This window comes from Musa acuminata, chromosome BXJ3-3 (genome assembly GCF_036884655.1).
Source record: "Musa acuminata AAA Group cultivar baxijiao chromosome BXJ3-3, Cavendish_Baxijiao_AAA, whole genome shotgun sequence".
Taxonomy (NCBI): domain Eukaryota; kingdom Viridiplantae; phylum Streptophyta; class Magnoliopsida; order Zingiberales; family Musaceae; genus Musa; species Musa acuminata.
This window is the reverse complement of record NC_088351.1, coordinates 28,815,008-28,837,038: the sequence shown is the minus strand read 5'-3', so window position 1 is coordinate 28,837,038 and position 22,031 is coordinate 28,815,008. Positions and strand designations below refer to the sequence as shown.

The 22,031-nt window shown below is 46.5% G+C and overlaps 3 protein-coding genes across 3 annotated transcripts; 1 reads left to right on the top strand and 2 right to left on the bottom strand.

Annotated features, from left to right (window-relative positions):
* Positions 1–4,202: 4,202 nt before the first annotated feature.
* LOC135632444 (serine/threonine-protein kinase-like protein CCR4) lies at positions 4,203–7,302 on the bottom strand. The gene has a single exon (XM_065141037.1). It carries the CDS (start codon positions 6,668–6,670, stop codon positions 4,298–4,300), a length of 2,373 nt encoding a protein of 790 aa, XP_064997109.1. The 5' UTR covers positions 6,671–7,302; the 3' UTR covers positions 4,203–4,297.
* Positions 7,303–11,015: 3,713 nt separating this feature from the next.
* LOC103978486 (leucine-rich repeat receptor-like serine/threonine-protein kinase BAM3) lies at positions 11,016–15,210 on the top strand. The gene is made up of 2 exons (XM_009394293.3): positions 11,016–14,079; positions 14,584–15,210. Exons 1-2 carry the CDS (start codon positions 11,415–11,417, stop codon positions 15,045–15,047), a joined length of 3,129 nt encoding a protein of 1,042 aa, XP_009392568.2. The 5' UTR covers positions 11,016–11,414; the 3' UTR covers positions 15,048–15,210.
* A 4,097-nt stretch (positions 15,211–19,307) lies between these two features.
* Positions 19,308–21,633, bottom strand: LOC103978543 (protein SUPPRESSOR OF GENE SILENCING 3 homolog). The gene is made up of 4 exons (XM_009394373.3): positions 20,548–21,633; positions 19,935–20,477; positions 19,725–19,858; positions 19,308–19,648 (listed from the first exon to the last, which is right to left on the bottom strand). Exons 1-4 carry the CDS (start codon positions 21,631–21,633, stop codon positions 19,420–19,422), a joined length of 1,992 nt encoding a protein of 663 aa, XP_009392648.3. The 3' UTR covers positions 19,308–19,419.
* Positions 21,634–22,031: the final 398 nt, after the last annotated feature.

Sequence of the window (22,031 nt, the reverse complement as noted above, 5' to 3'; positions counted from 1 at the left end):
AGCCATGCCTTATGTTATCCCAAGGCAATAGGTTTCATCTTGGGCGACCTCGATGATTTGATATGACCATTCTTATTTTGACGTTAGCTTAACTCATGATCTAGTTGGGTCACTGACTTCAACTTTCCAAAGTTTCAGGTTTTGTCTAGGGGTGCTTTAATTAGTGGCTCCACTAGCTTAGGACATAGGATGGACTTAGCGAAGTCTTGAGAGTCTATAGGTGACACTTCAAGTTAGGCTTTCTTTGGTAGGGAGACCATCATCATGTAGTACTAGCGCAACTCCTTTGAATTACTTCTCAACTCTTCAATGCCTATCTTTGTTGGGAACTTCATCACCATATAGTAGGTTAATACCATTGCCCTTAGTCTATTATTTAGTATATCAATTTGTGTCATGTTATATGCCGAGAGACATATATTACCATAAATTTAGTTAGTATTATTTTGAAGCAAGCCTCGTCTCCGAATTTGATGTGTAGGTTCACCATCCCACAAGGCGAGATAGAGTTGCCAATGAACCCTACTAGTGAATAAGTTATAGGGATAATGTTGTTAGTTGATAGTTCGAGTTTTTGGAAAGCATCATAGTAGAGGATATCAATAGAGCTACTGTGTCAATCATGACTCTCTTGGCCCAAGCATTGATCATCCATAAAAAAAACTTATTAAGGCATCGTCATGATTTGGGTTAAGGTCATAATTCTAGTAGAATCAATAGCATTTAGACTTATCTGTTTTTTATCAATAGGGTCTTTATCGGGTAAGGGTCTTTTAAGAGTCTATTCTCTTTTATCTATAGAAAAATTTTAGTTCTAGTCATATTTAGGAGAGTTCAAATTTTGGGTAAGGTATCTTAGGTCATTCATTTCTCCCTTATCGTGGTGACCTCATGGTCGGGGTTGATTGTGGCCATTTTTTCGCCCTCTTACGTGACTCCTTATGCTTGCCCGAGACCATTACCATAACGATAATATATTGATTGGCCATTTGAAGGATCTTTGTGTTAGTCATAGGTGCCCAACAAGCTAATCACGTGAGTGATGGCACGTGTGACTTGATACAGAATCTTTTTGCTTATTATATTTTGACATATATCACTTTATAACTATTATATATATATATATATATATATATATATATATATATATATAATGATGTCCTTGGATTTATACAATGAGAATCAGATCGTGATGAGATCACAAAAATGAGATCGGATATTAGGCTTAAAGGGTCACATACATATGGTAGGCATTGCGATGAGTAGAGGTTCAGATATGAGATATCCGACGGAGCCCTTGTCTTATTGGATATCCAATAAGCCCCTGAATGATTGGATCCCATGGACGAGATCCAATAAGAGCCCATGAGAGATTATTGGATAGAAATCTACTAATATAAAAGGCTTGGGTTATTGGATGCAGATCCAATACCCACTAGGGGAGGATCCATTAGGGTTTGACAGAGGACCTCTATAAATAGGAGGTATTCAGAGCCTCATAGGCTAGAGTCTTTGCTTGTGTCTCCTATTCTCCTTCCCCTCTCCACCTTTGAGCAGGCCTGGAGTTTTGAGGAGCGTCGTCGCAGTCCTATTGTGTGGATCACCGCTAGAGAGGAGGATGCTTGACCTCCTTCAACATCTCCTAAGGATCTGTAAGAAAACATGGATATACGATCTCCCTAGGTAACATAATCTATTCTATACGCAGTTTTTTCAATTTCGTGAATTTTGCACACCAATCTTCGCACGACAACGAACATCTCTTTGAGAATTAGGGATTTTGTTTTCTTGTTCTTCCGCTACGCATGTGATGTCGCCCCCAAATATTTTCCCAACACTTTGGCAAAGCTACTGATTGTATCTCTATTAATGACTATAAGAGGCGAGAGGGCCTTAGCCCTATCGTAAAGGTTTATATTATGAGTGACATATGAGTATCTAGCATGCCTTGGATCTCACTCGTGAACTGAATGATGAAGTTTGCGACTATTTTTCCTTCCCTTGCTTAAGTCCAATAAGTATTGCCATCGATAGTCTCGAGCACACGTTCCTAAGGAAGTGAATTTTGAACTCTCTCGCTTGCTAGACAAAAGAACTGATGGAAAGTGGCTTCAAGCGAGCATACTATTTTTATGCTAGGTCTCTAAGTGTGGTCAGGAGGGTACGATACATTAGGATATTTGAAGTACCATACAATGATATTTAAGCATGAAAAGTTATAATATGCTATATCGAGCCAATATTGTCATCGAATGCCTATAACAATAAGCTGCAAAAGTTCAAAAGTCCATTGGATCGATTCCTTCTAAATTTTCTAGGTAAATGATGACCGACCAGAGGTGGGGACAACTAGCACTTCCTTTTTGGATTGTTGAAACTTTTGTCATGTCTTATCCAAATGTTGATCCATTTGCCATAGTTGGATCTGCATAGAATCTTCATTGAATTTGTCGATTGAGTCTCAAATTCAGGTATGATAGAATGGTGGTATGGTCTACTAAATTTTAAGGTTGTGGAGTGAAATGCCCCTTGACTGGTGGTTCAATGGGTCTTGGGCACTCCTGAGATATTGATACCACGCCGGGTTAGGGAACCTCGATGGGTGTTGGTGCCAATGGTTGAGCCGATGACTATAAATAAGTTGGTGGTTTCGCTTGTTAAGTTAATGAGACAAAAGTGGAGTGATGATTTATATCATACTCGTTAGCATTTGTACTTGTTAGGTGAGATTTAAGAATACATCAGTAGAGACGAGCAGGTGGCTTGTGGGTCATCCCTAAGGGTGAGAGATTTAGATTATTGAATAGACGCTAATATCATATAGATATTTACACCGAGATTGATGCATTTATGTGCAAAAAAGGTGGTTATTGCATCCCTTGAGTAAAAATACTGTTGATCGAGAGCAAAGCCTCCTCGCTCAAGCATTCGTTATGAGGATTGGTTGGTGTGTGTTTATTTGATGGCCATTCTTTTAGCATTAAAAATATTAAGGAAATAAGTCATTGATGTCCTAGTCAGCTCGACATGGTTTGAACCCGTATATGTATGGTTGTCCGAGCGAAGTGGAAATGTCGATCTCCTAAGGTGCCATATGCATTATGATTGAGGTCGGAAAAGGTTTTCTGACTCGATCCCTCTGATATCCAAATTAGTAATTCAAAATATTTGAGTATCGACACGAGTGGTAAAAAAGGTAACCTTATATTCATTATATTGGATATAAACTTTCATAATTGTAAAGGGATAAGATATTTCATTGAATATTTTATAGACAATATCTAACCGTCTCCAAGACCTTCTCCTTAGTCTCTTGTTCACATGAGCGATACAAGGGGTAACACATAATCGTCTATCTTGGATCCTTACCCATGTGGGCAGATAAGTGAAGGATAACCATTTTCTCCTTTCACCTTAGACATTATGTGATGATCATGTGTGTTGAATAGAAATTAACTGATTGTGTACTTGGTATTAAACTATAATTTAAAGGATTCTACCACTATAAATATTTGATCACAGTATCAATTTAATTTTTAATTTAATTTTTCCTTCAATATCCTAATTCAACATGTGGACGCAATCAAACTCAATCCAATTTAAAATATACATTATAGATTCCACAATCTCCCAACCATTAAAATATTTATCCTGCGCATGGCATGGGGCCCCGCACACAGCTTGCAGTAATTTAATTAGGTAGCTTATTAGGGTTCCAACCGGTGAAACATTATTGTACTCGTCGCAGCAATGATGCAGTGGCATTGACATCAGAGTACCAAATGCCCTAATGATGGTAACGGTATCCTAATAAAAATAATACACCACCAGAAACATGACCTATCCAACGTATTCACTTGGATTCACTTCTACTAAACCCAAAACTGCAGCCATGCCATGCTCGAAACAATGGCATCAATTACACACACTGAAATATCCACCTAATTTCCATAGTCAACATTGTCAGGAATGCCTCTCCCATGGCTTCAGGCCAACACAGCTTGAATCAGTCCTTTCTTTGTTTGCTGGCGAGCCACATTTAATATGTGGGAATGGTCTTCCACGTTCCCGTGAATTGCGTTGGTTTGGTGCGTCCCCATCCCATATGAGATTGCAAGAAGTGCGGTACGACTCCACTAGCCAAATGTCACATCCCACCATTTTCCTCCAACCATAGTAGCCCGAATTTTAAAGCACTCAGAGGCATAAAAATATCTTTTATTCAACCAATGAATTATAGATTACAAAATAAAAAAAAAGAATTGGGAAGACGTGCGAGCCGCTTCGCATCTGCGGTTCAGATGGACCGGACCGTGGTGGACCGGTCCAGGGACCCAGCCGGCGTGTCGCAAGCCGCCACGGCCCGCTCCAGCCCGTCGACGACCTCGGTCATGGTCGGCCGCTCTCGGCCCTCCGGACTCACGCAGTCGATCGCCAGGTAGCCGACGTAGGTGACCGCCTCGATCTCGCTCGGTATCGGGGACGGGAGGTTCGGGTCGAGCACCCGGCGGATGTCGTGGGCCACGATGTGCGGCACCGCGAACTCCACTATGTTCTTTGGCGTGCCGCTGTCGTCGTACCGCCGAATCACCTTGCACCCGGTGAGCAGCTCCAGTAGCACGACGCCGAAGCTGTAGACGTCGCTCTTGGCGGTCAGGTGCTGGAGGCGATAGTACTCGGGGTCCATGTAGCCGACCGTGCCGGCGGTCCGGACCGGGCCCTGCTCCTCGTCGACCGGGTTCAGTAGGGAGAGGCCGAAATCGGCGACCTTGGCCGTCCATGTGTCGTCGAGCAGGATGTTGGAGGACTTGATGTCACGGTGGATGATGGGAGGGACGGCGTAGGTGTGGAGGTACTCGAGCCCGCGCGCGGCGTCGAGCGCGACCCGGAGACGCGCGCTCCACGACGCGAGGCTGGCGCCCGGGAGCTTGTGGAGCTGGTCGTGTAGTGTGCCGTTGGTCATGAACTCGTAGACGAGGACGCGCTCTGCGCCCTGCTTGCAGTAGCCCAGCAGGCGCACCAGGTTCTTATGGTTCACCCTGGAGAGGAGGGCGAGCTCGGAGAGGAACGCCGACTCCTTGTCGTGGCGCTTGTTCTCGGCCGCTGCTGATGTGGGGGCGGCGGGGGTGTTCGACGTCGAGGCCGACGTCTCGGCCCGCTTGATGGCCACGACGCGGCCGTCGTCCAGCGTGGCTCGGTAGACCGACCCGAAGCTGCCGGAGCCGGTCTTGTGGGACTCTGCGAAGTTGTCGGTCGCGGCGAGGAGGACTGACAGCGGGAATTCCTCCACCATGGGACTGCGGCCTCCGCCGACCAGCGAGCTAAATCGCCACTCGATCGGCGTGTGCGAGGTTTCCGAGCCGTGCGGCCTCGCGAGCGCTGACGGAACGGCCGGAGGCAGCGCCCCTGCCGCCGCGCTGTGCATTCCGCCCAAGTCGTGGACGCGGCCATTGCATCGACCGAAGTGGAGCAGACAGAAGCAGAACGATGCCGCAACCCCGAGGGCGAGCCCGACGGAGCCTATCACCACGAAAACCGTTCTCCTCTTGTGAGAAGTCTCGGCTCTGTTTGTCGATGGAGGAGGAGGAGGAGAGGAAGGAGTCGGAGATGCCGTCGGATTCGATATTTTCTCGGGCTCGCATAGACGGCAGACGGCGCTTCCTCTGTCGCACAGTGTGCCGGAGCCTTCCAGGACGCCGCAGCGACAACTAGATATCGGCACGCAAGTGCCGGGCAACACGTTCGCGTAGACGACCGGATTGTGATCGAAAACGTCGCTGCCCCAACAATACAACGAGTAGTCCACCCTGAGGATCCCACAGATGGCGCTGCCCTTCGCTTGAATCGCCATGAACTGGGTGTCGTTGAGGCTGCACGGCAAATTCGACCTCTCTCCCCAGCACGTCACTCTTCCTTGGCTTCCGAGGGCGCACGTCTTGTTCTCCCCCAAGGCCAATGAGCTGATCTCGGACGGAGTCGCTCCCATTGCTGGCGCCCCTGTTCCCCAGCAGACCAGTTTGCCTTCCCTGGACACCGCGCAGGCGTGCCGGGATCCGGCGGCGATCGTCCGATACGACCCCGTCGGCTCGTGGCCCACGACGCCGGTGTCATTTCCGAAGCACCGGATCTCCATGGAGCCCCGTAACAATCCGCAGACGAAGTCCCGGCCGACGGCGATGTCAGAGAATCTTACCCCCTCCGGGAAGACCAGCTGCTTCCATCGCCAGCAAATGGGGCGGCCTCCGGCATGGATGCCGCAAACACGCGAGTCTCCAGCCGAGAGGTCAGCGAGGGGCGGCCCACGGTAGACCCTCTTGTAGTCCCGCGACGAGCCATAGTAGTCGGATTCCTGATAGAAGCCCCACCACACCATGGTGGAGACATTGGTGGACATGCGGAGGAAACACAGGAATCCCTCACCGCCAGCGATGGCGGAGGAGGAGATGTTGCCCGACGTGTACGTGAGTTGGAGCCCCGTGGGCAGGCTGGTGCAACTAAGCTCGTACTCATCGTTGGCTATGGAACGAACCACAGCACAAACCACCGTCGTGTTGGACGCACGGGATATAGCTACCGTCGACAGAGGAGAAGCAACACTGGCCGGCAAAGAGATCGAAAGAAGGACCAGGAGGAGGAGGAATAGGAGGAGCACGAAGCTTGGAGGACGCATTGGAGGCGAAGGGCGGCAAAGAGGATGGCGTATATCATCGTAACACAGGAAGAGACGGAACGAGGAGGAATAGTGGGGGAGAGAGAAAGAGAGGAAGATGAGCTTGAAGAATTGAACTCGTCTTTCGGATCATTGTTAATTCCAAGGGGTGGGAGGTGATGGTTTTGTTGGGGTTGAAGACGGTGCAGACGCGGGTTTAGGTATGTCAGTGGCACAGACCAAGTCCATCGTGTAAGAACCTCTCAGGAATACTCTTTCTGAGTTCCCTTCAGCCACAAAGTCTCGTCTGACTCATTCCATACTCGATCTGTTGTCAGCTGTCTATTGTCAAAAGGACTGTGGAGAAGGGGTCGCCAATCTGATGATGATACGAAGATTTAGTCTCTCTCACAACCCGAAGATAAAAAGAGAAATGATGAGAACTTCGATAGAGAGAAATGATGAGAATCACTATTGACATAATATACTGGAAAAGAAGGATTTTGCTTTGGCTTTTGAACACAAAGAACGAAGCATGGCAAGTGATGGGCTTGAGAGGATGTAAAGCAGTCGCGGTAGAAGAACTTATCGATCTCACCATCAGCAATGATAGCATCATACATGTAATCAGATTCTTGCAGCCAACAAACTGATATAGACAATGGAAATGTGGAATCTTCAAACACCAAGTAAGAAGCACTTCTGTGGCCCAAACCATACTCGAGTCTTCTCCTTGAATATCTAATGGAAGGATAGGGTTGGTGGGGTTTGGCATTTTTGGTTGAGGACTTTGGAAAGGCTTGTCAGCTTCTGAAGGAAGCGTGCAGATCATGACAACCGCACATAAGACGGTGGTTGTTTAGGCCCCCCTCCCCCCCCACCTCAAACCTATTTGACCTTTCCATGTTTACCTCTTCTTTTGGACAGAGAAGCCATCCTGAGAGTGTTGATAAATATGAAATACAAGATTACATTAAGTTGAAACAATACACAATACTCTCTATTTAAAGAAAAAAAATTTAGAAGAATTTTTCTTAACAGATTTACGATATTTCCTCATGTAGTTAAGTAGATTTTGGTTGTTGTTGAGATTTTAGTTGTTGTTGAGATTGTTATCACGAGATACCATGATAGATAGAAATAAAATACAAAGAAGAAGATTGCATTGAGTTGAAACAATACACAATACAATACTCCCTATTTATACATGTTAGAAGGGAGATCTACTATATTTTTTTATATAGTTGAGAAGATCTTGGCTGTCGAGGTTGTTACGAAGATCTTGACTATTATCAAGCATAAACCTCAAGAACAGAAGCTATTGGGTCCTCCCATACCCAGAGAGGCCAATCCAAGAAAGATCAATCTGGTGAGGTGCAGAAACAATTGGTTTTTTGTGTCTACAAATCAATCATGAGCAGAGGGAGTAGCAAGCCAAGTTTGAAGACTCTCTGTGAACATCGCCAACCAAACTCAACAAGTCCAAACATGCTCAACATTTTCTTCTTCTCATGGAGTTGTTGATAGAAAAGAATAGAATCACAAGTCCTTCCATCACCAGTCTTCTATGTCAATCTACTCCAGCCATTATGTGAGGAAGCAGCAAGTGATTAATGAGATGAAGATAAGCTGTTTTTGACTTTTGATAGATGTTGGTCAGAAGAACATATATTTAACTACTTTATTCACCAAAACCAAGGGAGGTCATGCTTTGTCCAGTCTTCATCAATCTCTGAGTGTATCAAGTTGCCCAAAAAAATGCATATTTTCTCAGCAAATAAAGTGTTTGGATCCACATCACAAAGCTGTAGATGGAGAAGATATAATATCTGACCTCTGATAATACCATAGAGTAATGCAAAACATGTTCCCACTTTGTATCAATGATTTGGTCTTACCCTTTTAAATCACAATTTGCAATGCAATAAAAAAAAAAGTATATTTTTATTGGGATAAACAGTCATGGTAATACCATGAAAGCTACAGTTAGATACTCTTATGTTGGACTAATGACTGCTGCAAGGGAGAAGAAGAGAGATGGGGCCACTTGTTCATATTCAAGTTTTCTTTGAGCACTGACCTACATATTGAGCTGTAGAACATTATTATGAGTCACATCAATCAATCTAAGGCCATTCACACACAGTTTAATTAGCTCAACTTCAAACAATTCTACATAATATTGTTTCAATCTTGGATTCCATCGATGTCATTTGCAGTCAATAAATCTAGATCACCATCATTGACCTTCGTTCCAGTGACCCAATCTTGTCTTTTGAATTCGAGCATTGCATACATTTCATACTTTAAGAGTATGATAGATAGATAGATAGATAGATAGATGGATACAGATTCAGATGTCAGCCGTCCTTCTGCGACGTGAACAGCGTACCTTCCTGCCATTACAATTTGAGCAGAGATAAGAGACAAAGTTTCCCTTTCTTTTATAGATCACTGGCAGGCAAACTTGATGCAGAGAGGGGTGTTAAGATACCTGAGCAACAACAGCAGCAGCGGCACATATAACTTGAACGCAAGCAAACAAGGCAGGGTGTGCAGATTATGTGAGGTAGAGTTCAACCGTGTCATGGAGGTGAACAAAGCATGGGCTGTTTGTCTTCATCCTCTGATCGTATGTCCGAAGGCTGGACTCTTGAGATGTTTGTTTCTTGTGACTGTGTGCCAAGACACAGCAGAAATCAAATGAACAGGCATTCAAACAATGAAGCTCATGTCCTCATTCAGATCCTTTCACCTCTCATGTCATTCGTTGCAGCACAAAGGGAGAACCTTGGCACCTTCCATAGATACTCTCTTCTCCTGGAAGGCAGACTGAGCTCCAAAGTGTGTATAGATCTCGAGGAAGAACTCTGTGTTCCTGCTTTACTTTCTTCCCTATGATGATGGCCTCCTTTCATTCAATATAATATAAGCTGAAGTGCACCATGCAACAAAGATAAAAAAGGCTGTGCCTTGCGCTTTAGCTTTTAGAGGGCCTTCATCTCCATCTCCTCCACGAATGAAGACCAGCTTTTTGGCAGATATCAATGTGCATGGGATATCAAAGAAAGATAGGGGAGTAGTGTTCCACTCGGCAATCATTCAGCTGATGGCAGAGTATGATTATGATATGATGTTTTCGACACAAAAAGTGGCATTTCAATCTTCCTTTTACTGAGACCATCGATGTGAAACGCTAAATCCCTCTCCCGAACCAAAGTGTCTGCAATCGCAAATTACCTGTGTCTGGATGAAGCAGTACGTAAGTGCTTATTTGCAGACCTCATTAGGCCAGTCTGCTAAGTTCATAAAGTGATCTTCCTGTAAGAAAGCCTGTTGATGCCCTCTGAAGCTGTAGGAAGAAGGGCAGCAGCATGGAAGAAGCAAAGAATCCTTACCGTATTCATCAAACTCAAACTATAGAACTCAATGCATTTACTCACCATCATTCCGTATCTCATCTTTGATGAATCTTTCTGTGCATACGGATTCAGAATGGTCTTTCAGAAAGAAAGAACTTGTTGCCTAAACCACTGGCAATCCATCAACCTGCCTCGGTCATTTAGTGGTGTGTGAACCCCAGTGACAGACCACTCGCTTCTTGCACTGTAATGAAATAAAGGCTCGTATTGTGACCTCTCAGAAAACAGAGTCACCCTTGCTAAGGGACTTGGAAGGGTGAGTCACAAAAGTCTGCAGTAGTAAAAAGGAGATCTAAGAGAGGAATAAGGCTACTTTAGAAAGGCAGAGGGAGAAAGGAGATCATGCACCGATCTGAATCCATACGATACAAGAGCTTTCTTTCCCATGTGGAGTGGGAGGGGATTTAACCCCACATTTTCTCTCCTTTGCTTTTCTAGCCTTCTCTTTAAGATTACATATCCTTGGGGTGGGGAAGGAAGAGGCAAAGAATAAAGCTCACAAAAGCTTCAATGATTCCTTGCCATGATGATTCATCCTCCTCCTGCCAAAACCCCAATTTGAAGTAGGCTTTTTGAAATGATAGTTCAGCCATCATCAACTGCGTAGTAATCCATTTGCACTTGCATCTATGTGAGTGAAACCATACAGTGACCACTCAGTTTTGGTGAGATCTTGTGACCCAAGATTGACTTGTAATGGCAGTGTACGGTTCTGAAGTGAGTAGAGCAGGAGGATGCCGGAACCAATGCCTGTGTGTAAACTAGTGATCATCTCATGTAACTAGTTCCATACGAACATGATGTTTCCTGACTCACTTGAGTTGACCATAACTATGAATCTTTGTTGGTCAAAGACAAATTGATGTTGGATCTCTGGTTTTGGAACAGGATCATTCAACATCAAGCTTGTTCTACCTTCGCCAACAGATCCAGAGAGGGCTGGGTGAAGAACATTGAGCATAAAAAGAGGCAATCTGCAGCCAATGCACTAGTGTTTTTGTCCTGCTAATAGAATTTAAATCAGCTCTCCCATTCCCTCTCTCTCTCTCTCTCTCTCTCTCTCTCCCCTGCTTCTTTTGCCCATCTTAAGTGGCATAAGCAGTGAACCTCTAACCACAGCCATCAGCCACTTCCTACACGCAAATCCATGAGCAGAGCAGCAGGAGAATCAACACATCAGCAAGCATTACTCTCTTGATGAACATGAAAATAGAAGAGGTACTTATTCCATATCCTCTTCTTCCTTCACTCTGAAGTCTCTCCTCCAAAGATGCCTCTGCTCCCATACCACTACCCTCTGAAGCTTCTCTTATCTCATCTCCTCTCCCTTTCCTTAGCCTTGTATGCTTCTCTGCACACTTAACACTACATTTCTGTCCTCCATCCTTCGAACTCCAATGACCACAAGACCATGTCCAACTAGAAGATCCAAGAAGAAGAAACCTCAGGAGATGGACCCTGTTCCTCTGTTTCTTGTTACCCTGTTAGCTCTTCTAAGTTCTTGCACTTGCACTACGCTTCAGAGTGATGCCTTAGCGTTAGTTTCTATAAGACAAGGATTCCGTGGTTCCACCCCAGAACTAGAGAGCTGGAACACTTCCAATGTGGTCTTCGTCTGCTCGTGGTTCGGAGTCCGGTGCGAGCACGATCGCGTCGTCGGGATCGATATCTCAGACCTCAACATTTCCGGCTCCGTTCCGGTCGAGATCTCTGGCATCGACTCCCTTGTCAACCTCTCCCTTTCCGGGAACCATCTCCAAGGTGAGATCACGGTGGCGAACTTGCCTGGTCTCCGATACCTCAACATCTCTTCCAATCAGTTCAACGGCGGGCTCGATTGGAACTACACCAGCCTGCCGAGCTTGGAGGTGTTCGACGCCTACGACAACAACTTCACGGCCTCGTTACCGCTCGGCGTCGCAGATTTGAGGAGGCTCAAGTACCTGGACCTCGGTGGCAACTACTTCACTGGAAGAATCCCGGTGACCTATGGAAGCTTAGCTGCTTTAGAGTACCTCTCGCTGAACGGCAATGATCTCCGAGGTCGAATTCCCAGCGAACTGGGCAATCTCACAGGCCTCAAGCAGCTCTACTTGGGCTACTACAATGTGTTCGACGGCGGCATTCCTGTCGAACTCGGGAAGTTGGTCAATCTAGCCCATCTCGACCTGTCGAGCTGCGGCCTCGGCGGCGGAATTCCCCACCAGATCGGCTACTTGACCAACCTCGACACCCTCTTCCTCCACACCAACGAATTATCCGGCCCGCTGCCGCTGTCACTCGGGAACCTCACGAGGCTGGTCTCGCTCGACCTGTCCAACAACGAGCTCACAGGAGAAGTCCCGCAGCAGCTCGCCGCGCTCACCGAGCTGAGCCTCCTCAACCTCTTCATGAACCGTTTGCACGGGCCGGTGCCGGAGTTCGTCGCTGAGCTGCCCAAACTGGACACTCTCCAGCTCTTCATGAACAACTTCACCGGCGGCATACCACAGAAGCTCGGCGCCGGCGGCCACATCAGCGTGCTCGACATTTCGTCGAACAGGTTCACCGGTAAGATCCCCTCAAACCTCTGCCCGTTCAACAGGCTCAAAGTCCTCATCCTCTTGAGGAACTCCTTTTGTGGTCCCATCCCTGAGAGCTTAGGCGAGTGTTTGAGCCTAACCAGAGCGAGGCTCGGTCAGAATCATCTCAATGGAAGCATCCCTTCCGGCCTCCTCTACTTGCCACGGCTCAACCTATTAGAGCTCCAAGCCAACTACCTCTCCGGTCCAATCCCAGAGAACTCTAACCCTGACCAGAGTCCGACCGAGTTGGTCCAACTCAACCTCTCAGATAATTCGCTCACTGGACCTCTTCCCTCCTCCATTCGCAACCTATCTTCCGTCCAAACCTTGCTAATTAGCGGCAATCGATTGACCGGTCCGGTCCCCGGTTCGATCGGCTCGTTGCGCCATGTGGTCAAGCTCGACCTTAGCCGCAATGGCCTATCGGGCTCGATCCCGCCGGAGGTCGGAGCTTGCCGCCAGCTCACCTACCTCGATCTGAGCCAGAACAACCTCTCCGGCCCCATCCCGCCGGAGATCGCCGGAATCGGGATACTGAACTATCTGAATCTATCGCGCAATGGATTGAACGGGCCGATGCCGAGGTCGATCGCAGCGATGAGGAGCCTCACCGCCGCCGATTTCTCCTTCAACGATCTCTCCGGCAGGCTGCCGGACTTGGGGGAGTTGGCTTTCTTGAACGCCAGCGCCTTCTCCGGCAACCCCAAGCTGTGCGGGCCGGGTTTCGGCAACCCGTGCGACGACGCGGCGGGCGCGTCCCGGTCTGGGCACTCCCATGGCGATTCTAAGCTGATCTTCGCACTGGGGCTTCTGCTGTGCTCGCTCGCGCTCGGGCTCGCGGCAACGGTGCGGGCCCGGTCGCGCCGCGGCGGTACGTGGCGCCTCACCGCGTTCCACGAGGTGGATTTCGGCGCGTCGGATGTGCTGGGGTGCATGAAGGACGCTAACGTGGTGGGGCGCGGCGGCGCCGGGGTGGTGTACCGGGGAAGGACCCGCTCCGGCGGCGCGATCGCGGTGAAGCGGCTGGCGGCGCTGGGATCGGACGGCGGGTTCGGCGCCGAGATCCGGACGCTGGGGAGCGTCCGCCACCGGAACATCGTCCGGCTGCTCGCCGTCTGCTCCGACTCTGCCACCAACGTGCTGGTGTACGAGTACATGACCAACGGGAGCTTGGGGGAAGCGCTGCACGGGAAGGGCGGCGGGCGCCTGAGCTGGGGCCGTCGGTACAGGATAGCGGTGGCGGCGGCCAGGGGCTTATGTTACCTCCACCACGACTGCAGTCCGATGATAGTGCACCGCGACGTGAAGTCCAGCAACATCCTGCTCGACGCGAAGTTTGAGGCACACGTGGCGGATTTCGGGCTAGCCAGATTCTTGCAGGACGACAATAGTGGGTCCGAGTGCATGTCTGCCATCGCTGGGTCCTACGGATACATCGCCCCGGGTACGTTGGACGGTTTCATTTGCTCCTGCTTCCCGCATCGTTTACAACAGTTACATTATAAAGATTGGATGTATATTGGATTAGACCCGTAGTTAGATTCTCTCCGATCAAACATTAGTTGAAGTCTAAATAGTCAACTCAGACGCCCCATAAAGCCAAGTCAGGAAACACCAGCAGTCACTGTCAGCGATCGTACCATCGCAAATGGATGTCCAAGTCATTGGCATGGGGAGGGCGACGGAGACGGCAGCTCGGCTCGATAAAGCAGCTCAACAGTAGCAGACTAGGGTTTCGTGAAAGTGAAGCCCTCAGATCACCAACCCAACTCCTCCATGTCTTTGCCAAGCATGTGCTGCGCACCATCTCGGTGCCAAGATACCAAAGATTCTCGCCCTCTTCTTACCTTGGGACTGCTGAGGCTGTTGCCACCCACTTCATCCCTGTCTCGGAACATGATGCTGGTGTTATTGACATTGAGCCCTTACATGGCGATTCTGTGTGCAGAGTATGCCTACACTCTCAAGGTGGACGAGAAAAGCGATGTCTACAGCTTCGGGGTGGTGCTCCTGGAGCTCATCACCGGCCGGCGCCCGGTCGGGGACTTTGGGGACGGCGTCGACATAGTTCAGTGGGTCAAGAGGGCCACCGCCTGCAGAAGAGAGAACGCCGCAAGCATCGTGGACTGCAGGCTGAGCAGTGTGCCGACGGATGAAGTCATGCATGTCTTCTTCGTCGCGATGCTGTGCGTCCAAGAGAACAGCGTGGAGAGGCCAACCATGAGGGAGGTGGTGCAGATGCTCTCCGAGTTCCCTCACCACGTTACGGACGACCAATGTCCACTCCCATCATCTCCTCCTCCTCCTCCTCCTCCTCCTGGAGAAGACGGGAGCGGAGCCGACAAGGAGGCCAACAGCTACGAGCTCTGTCGTGATCTCTTGACCCAATGCAAGCTATTTCCTCAGAATTGAACGGAATTTGGTAAGGAAATGCTTGGAATAACGGTGCTTTTTCCCAGTTCAACATGTGTACAGGGTTTTGCTGGATGCAGAGTAAGCATGACAGCATCGTCACGCAGCTCTATTCGGGTCCATGTACAATACAGTCTTCCATCATAGCATTTGGCTTTTGTAATCCCTTCCTGATCTCTGCCAATCGTCTCCTGTCAAATCCCTTCAATTATTCATAAGCATTAGTGTCGCTTTCCTACGTGAGTTGCCTTGCCATCATTTGACGATGACAGCCGACGGACAGGCTCTCCTCTTCCTCTGCTACCTGCACTGGCCCTTCCTGCCCTCGGAAGCTTTGCTACGAAGCTTTAGCTGGTTTCTTTAGTAGAAAAGTTTCTTTAGTAGAAAAGAAAGATTCAATTAGCTCCCAAAACAATCAACTAAACGGTGATAAAAAAACGTTCATTGTCCGATGATGGGGATATAAAAAGGAATAACCTTTGTATATGAACAAATAGTAGAAGATGATAATACGTAGCGGAATAAAATGGAACACAATCAAACAAAACACCAAGATATACGTGGAAAACACCTTCAATGTGAAGGGTAAAAACCATGGGGCAAACTAGAGATAATCCACTATGAGAATAATGAATATACAAATCTCAATCTCTTGCCCAAAACCCTAGCAACAACCACAAGAAAATAACTGGGATATAAGAATTACGTCACTGCCTACAATATCTAAAACCTCCCCAAGTAATCACAGCAAGAGTCTACTGTAGATTTGATCTAACCTGAGATGAGAACACTGCTAGATGATTGAGAATAGTCTCTCTACGTTGTCCTTATCTTCTTCCCTAAAACGTAGCCCCTACACCCCCCTTATATTGATCTAGGGTTAGGTCAAAGGGGTGTGGGTTGTGGGCTGATAAAGCCCACCATGGGCTGAACCCACTTTGGGCTGCCAGCCCAACAACCTCCCCCTTCGGCCCATAAGGGAGGCTGTCCCATGACTCCTCAATGTGAAGCCATGCCGACCAACTGTCGGCATATCTCATGTCTTTCTTTTGGTAAGGTCTTCATCAACATTTGGTAGCAGCACCAAATCATAAGTGTGGTTCTTCTGAAGAGCATCAATCTCTTCCTGCATAGCAACTAACCACTTCTCTTTCTACTCACTCTCAATTGCTTCCTGGTAACTCTCTAGAGTATCTTCTGGAAGATACTCATCTGTAGAGTATCTTCTAGAAGGTTGACGTTGTCTAGAATATCTTCTCAACTGAGGTTCTACGGGAACTTGCTCTCCTACTTCTTCTTGCTCAACATGTCCTATAGGTAAATCAACATCAGGCTCTACACTATTTTCCTGCACATCTCTCCCATCACCCTGATATATTGGAGGAATAATTGGGTCACAATCTGCTAATCCTTCTGCAGAAGTCTTGGCTGATGTCTTCTTCTTCAAATCCTCAAAGGTTTGATCCTCAAAGAAGACCACATCTCTGCTCCTGAACACCTTCTGCTTTTCTGGATCCCAAAGCCTGTAACCAAACTGATCATGTGAGTAACAAAGAAAAATACATTCTTTAGACTTACCATCTAGCTTGGACCTCTCATTATCTAGAACATGTGCAAATGCACGACAACTAAACACTCTCAAATGCCTATAGGAAACATCTTTCCCTGACCATACATGCTCTGCAACATCACCATCTAGGGCTGTACATGGTGATAAGTTAATCACATCAACTACAGTCCTCAAAGCCTCATCCCAAAACCTTTTGGGTAGCTTGGCCTGTGAAAGCATACATCTGATCTTTTCCATGATGATGCAGTTCATCCTCTCTGCAATTGCATTATGCTGAGGTGTACCAGGAATTGTCATCTCATGTTGGATCCCATATGACCTGCAATAGTCATTAAACAATCCCGTATACTCACCACCATTATCTGATCTTATGTATTTCAATTTCCTTTCTGTCTCCCTTTCAACCCTGGCATGAAACTCTTTGAAGACATTAATAACCTAATCTTTGGTCTTCAAAGCATAAGCCCAAACTTTCCTGGAAAAATCATCTATAAAAGTGACAAAATAAAGTGCACCACTTATACCAAGAACATCAACAGATCCACCAGGAGTTTTTGTCCTCAAAGGACCACATACATCTATATAAACACGGTCTAAGGCATGCATTTTTCTAGACAAAGCAGCACTAGCAAATGAAACTCTATGTTATTTACCAGCCAAACAATCAATACAAGGGTTCATATGTATACCTTTGAGATCTGGCAATACCTTTCTCTTGGAAAGAGTTTGCAACCCCTTCTCGCTCATGTGTCCCAATCGCCTATGCCACAACTCCATACTGAAGTCTTTCTCTGTAGCATTTAACTGCTCACCATAAGCTTTAGCCTGCAACCTGTACAAAGTATGATATTTCTTTCCACTAGCTATAACAAGAGAACCCTTACTGAGTTTCCATTACCCTTTGTAAAATCTGCTTTCATACTCTTCATCATCTAGTCTTCCAACTGAAATTAAATTCAGCCTCAAGTCAACCACATGCCTCACATCCTTAAGTACCAACTTGCAGCCAAGGTTGGTTTTTAAATGGATATCACCCATGCTAATGATGTCTGCTGTGCCATAGTTGCCCATCTTGACAACACCAAAGTTTCCAAACCTGTATGTAGCAAAAAACTCCCTCCGTGGTGTAGCATGATAAGAAGCACCTGTGTCAATCACCCATTCAAGATCCTGACATACACAAGAAAAAATATCACCAGAAGGAGACAAAATCAAATAATCACCACCCTGCACTGTAGCTGTAGTATTATCCTTTGACTCTGTAGACTCCACTTCTTTTCCCTTTTTCTTGTTCTTCTTAGGTTGCTTACATTGGTTCTTGTAATGTCCTTTCTCACCACAGTTATAACAAACAATATCTTTTCTTGATCTTGATTTGCTCCTACCCATATGTGAACTGCTTCTAGACTTTGACCTTCCACTGTTCTCTAAGATAAGTGCCTGTGAATCATTCTGAGATGTTGCCGAACTCTTTCTTCTCAACTCCTCATTCAACAAACTGCTTGTTACTTGACTCATAGTGACAATACCATCTGACGCAGAATTACTAAGGGAAATCATCAGTGTCTCCCAATTTTTTGGTAATGAACTTAGAAGTAACAATGCCTGCAACTCATCATCAAGAGACATTTTCATAGAGGATAACTGGTTAGTAATACTCTGCATTTCATTCAAATGCTCAGCAATAGAAGCACCCTCTCTATATTTTAGGTTCACAAGTTTTCTGATCAAAAAAGCTTTGTTGTCAACTGTTTTTCTTTCGTAGAGACTTTCCAATTTTTTCCAAAGAGAATATGCAGAAATTTCAGTAGAAACATGGTGAAAGACACTATCATCAAGCCATTGTCTAATAAACTCAATTGTTTTTCGATCTAACCTCTTCCACTCATCATCTGTCATAGTTGTAGGTTTTGCACTATCCCCTACAAAGGTCCATACAAATCTTTGCAATACAAGAGATCTTCCATTCTTGGTTTCCATATCATCCAATTGTTTCCATTCAAACTAATCATGCGAGAAACATTACTGGCCTCCATGTTCAAATACAAAAATTAAATCATCAAAACCCTACTCTGATACCAGTTGAAGTGGATATAAAGAGGAATAACCTTTGTATATGAACAAATACTAGAAGACCATAATACGCAGCGGAATAAAATGGAAACACAATCAAACAAAACACCAAGATATACGTGGAAAACCCCTTCAATGTGAAGGGTAAAAACCATGGGGCAAACTAGAGATAATCCACTATGAGAATAATGAATATACAAATCTCAATCTCTTGCCCAAAACCCTAGCAACAACCACAACAGAATAACTGGGATATAAGGATTACGTCACTGCCCACAATATCTAAAACCTCCCCAAGTAATCACAGCAAGAGTCTACTGTAGATTTGATCTAACCTGAGATGAGAACACTGCTAGATGATTGAGAACAATCTCTCTGCGTTGTCCTTGTCTTCTTCCCTTTCTTTCTCTTGTTTTTCTGCCTTGTTCTTCTCTCTTTGTTGCTACGAGGATGTCAACGTTATTGCCCACGTTGCTGCCTTTTTCTGTCTCTTTTCTGCTTTTAAAACGTAGCCCCCACACCCCCCTTATATTGATCTAGGGTTAGATCAAAGGGGTATGGGTTATGGGTTGAACCCATTTTGGGCTGCCAGCCCAACACCTGGAAACAGAGAGGACTTCTAATTTCACACAAGTTTAGTAATACACAGATCAAATGGACTCTGTCATGTTTATGTCTTTTCCAAATGAAAGAAAGATTCTGTACACGATTCCTCTTCTCCTAAAACCTCTAAGAGCTACTGGTGGAGGAGGCATGGAAACCAGCAGGAGTGTATTTCTCCATCAACTTTGTCAGCGCAGCATCCAACTCCTTCGCCAGCTCGACTTTCTCTGCTTGACGTCTCTTCTTCAGTTCCAACTTCTTCTGCTCATGTGCATGCTTCAGCTTCTCTCTGTCTGCCTCAAATTTCTCCACCTCTTTAACTTGGCTATTGATGAACCTTTCGATCTCTTCGTTCCTGTATATATTTCTATGACCGTCACTGTCATCATCATAAAGCTTACGAAAGTGTTCGTAGATAACTTAAGCTTTACCTGAGCCTCTGATCCGAATCTTTTGCCTTTGCACGCTCCTCCGGCAGCTGCTTCTCAAAATTCCTCTGTTTCTCTTTAGTCATCTTGTGAATTTTGTCCATTTGTTCCTTGAGAAATCTATCTTGGTTGTCCATCTAAACATCATTAAGCCAATGCAAAGATCAAAGTCCAAAGTGATCGTGGAACAGAAGTCATGAAGAATAAGATCACCTGTGCTTTGTGTTCTTCATGCTGGAGCTTGGCTCTAAGCTTCACAGCGCTGTTTTCTTCCATGACCTGATGCAATAGCTGGGTTATGTCATCGAGGGTTTGTTCGAGGGTCTGGTACTGTCGCTCTCGCCTCTTGACCTTCTTCTCGAGCCTGGGGAGTTGCTTAGCGTCCTCACGCATTTGCTTCGTCGGGATCACAACCTTCTCCTGATATGATCTCATCTCATACTTCAGACGAGATCGACCATGACAGTGGCGATTGAAGGAATCCATGTCTTCTTTCCGGGCCAAGTAACCATACAGCTGCCGCTTACGACCTGCACAAAACAGCCTCGGGCAAGGGTGTGCCCATGCATCCCTATCGGTTCCCTGCTCTGCAAAATGCTTGTGCAGCCGCTCGGCCTCCAAGTAGCCCGTCGCAGTGGCTTCGAAGATCAAAACGCTCATCCCACGGTGCCCATTAGGGCCATAGGAATGGCGGGCCTTCACTACATCATATGAGCTGAAACAGTCGCGGAGCTCTTGGTTTCCCATCCCAATCCACTGTAGCATAACAACAGTAACATGAATCGGAACACAAGTTCGCAAAATAGCAATCCTCAAGTACAAGTACCTTTTCGTTCTCATCATGATCGAGTCGGGTGTTCATGACAATCACCGTTGGAGGCCAGACTATCTCATGATCGGTCGTCATGTTCTTCGGCCCCTGCCATTTGCCAAACACCTTACCGGCAGGTGCGGCAGAAGCTCCTCTACGACCAAGGTTTTCTTCCAACATTGAAGCAAACTCTCCATGAAGCTTTAGTCGGGCCTTCTTCCGTGTCTTTGCATGGCTCACGAGACTCTGCAGGCCCTTGTAACGGCGGATGGCACCAGGAACACCGTGGCATGCAGGACACTGCCATTCTCTGGTTGGATCACTAATTTCTTCGGCCGTCAGATCATCCATCTCTCCAAAAAATTTCTGCAGCCATTTGTTCTTCCTTCTGGTCTCGTGGCCCCTTTGACTTGCATCAGTATCATAATAGCTAGTGAGATCATCATCGCTGTCATCGACTATTTCCTCCTCCTCCTCCGCATCAGCAACCTCAACATGACAGTCTTCTTCTACCTTCGATTGAGAACTAGATGGCCCAAACCTTGTTGCGCACTGCCAGCCATGTGGCAGAGGCGGAGGTATAACCGGAGCTGAAGCCATGTGCCGTGGTTTCTGCTTAGAATTACCTCTGCCAAGAGGCCGATTCTTATTGTTTTGGAGACTGTTGTTTCCACGAGACCAACCAGCATTTGGTGAAGAAATTGAAGAACCCCAAGGTTCCAATGGAGCACAATCCTTCTTACCAGAAGGCGAACCAGCTTTTGGTGAAGAAATCGAAGAACCCCAAGGTTCCAATGGAGCACAATCCTTACCAGAAGACCAACCAGCTTTTGGTGAAGAAACAGAAGAACCCCAAGGTTTCAACGAGGCACGTCCAGCTCTCCTCCTCCTGGATTTCCTTGTGTACACCTGCCATCCATCCTCCTGTGAGTCCTTCCCTACACTTTCCTTGTCCTTGTTCGGGTCATCAACAGCAGCGTTGCCTTCTCCAGCATCAGGCTCTTCAGCACTTCTCCCCCGTGGTGGAATATTACCACCAACACCTCCATCCTTTCTAGTATTCGCTGAGTCCATGTTAGCAGTCACCTTCTGCACCACCATAGCTCTTACAACATCAGATACATATTCTCCACCATTATGCAGGATGTTTCTATCACATTCTACATTTATACGATTTGTGAATATTAGAAATCATTCATATACCTATACATTCAACCCCCAGCAGAATAATAACTGCCCATCTATAAGGTAAATCTAAAGCATAAACTTATCAAGCATCATAGAACCATAAAATAGTCAACCCAAAAATGATTTAAAGGACAGAAGTACATAAGAGTATGCAACCCAATTGAAGGTTTTTAGAGAGAGAGAGAGAGAGAGAGAGAGAAAACTCGAAAAGGAAGGCCAAAGAGAACACCTCCAATTGTGCTCGGAGCGCCAAAAGGTTGATCGAGGTGGATGAGACTCTCTGTCGCCCGCGCCGAGGGAAGCTAAGAAAG

What these genes read in the sequence shown, in the direction of transcription:
- LOC135632444 (XM_065141037.1), bottom strand. Translation starts at nt 6,670, where the DNA reads ATGCGTCCTCCAAGCTTCGTGCTCCTCCTATTCCTCCTCCTCCTGGTC.
- LOC103978486 (XM_009394293.3), top strand. Translation starts at nt 11,415, where the DNA reads ATGCTTCTCTGCACACTTAACACTACATTTCTGTCCTCCATCCTTCGA. An exon ending in CTACGGATACATCGCCCCGG is followed by an intron (nt 14,080 to 14,583) that starts GTACGTTGGACG and finishes TTCTGTGTGCAG; the next exon opens with AGTATGCCTACACTCTCAAG.
- LOC103978543 (XM_009394373.3), bottom strand. Translation starts at nt 21,633, where the DNA reads ATGGTGGTGCAGAAGGTGACTGCTAACATGGACTCAGCGAATACTAGA. An exon ending in ATGAAGAACACAAAGCACAG is followed by an intron (nt 19,859 to 19,934) that starts GTGATCTTATTC and finishes AATGATGTTTAG; the next exon opens with ATGGACAACCAAGATAGATT. An exon ending in GATTCGGATCAGAGGCTCAG is followed by an intron (nt 19,649 to 19,724) that starts GTAAAGCTTAAG and finishes AAATATATACAG; the next exon opens with GAACGAAGAGATCGAAAGGT.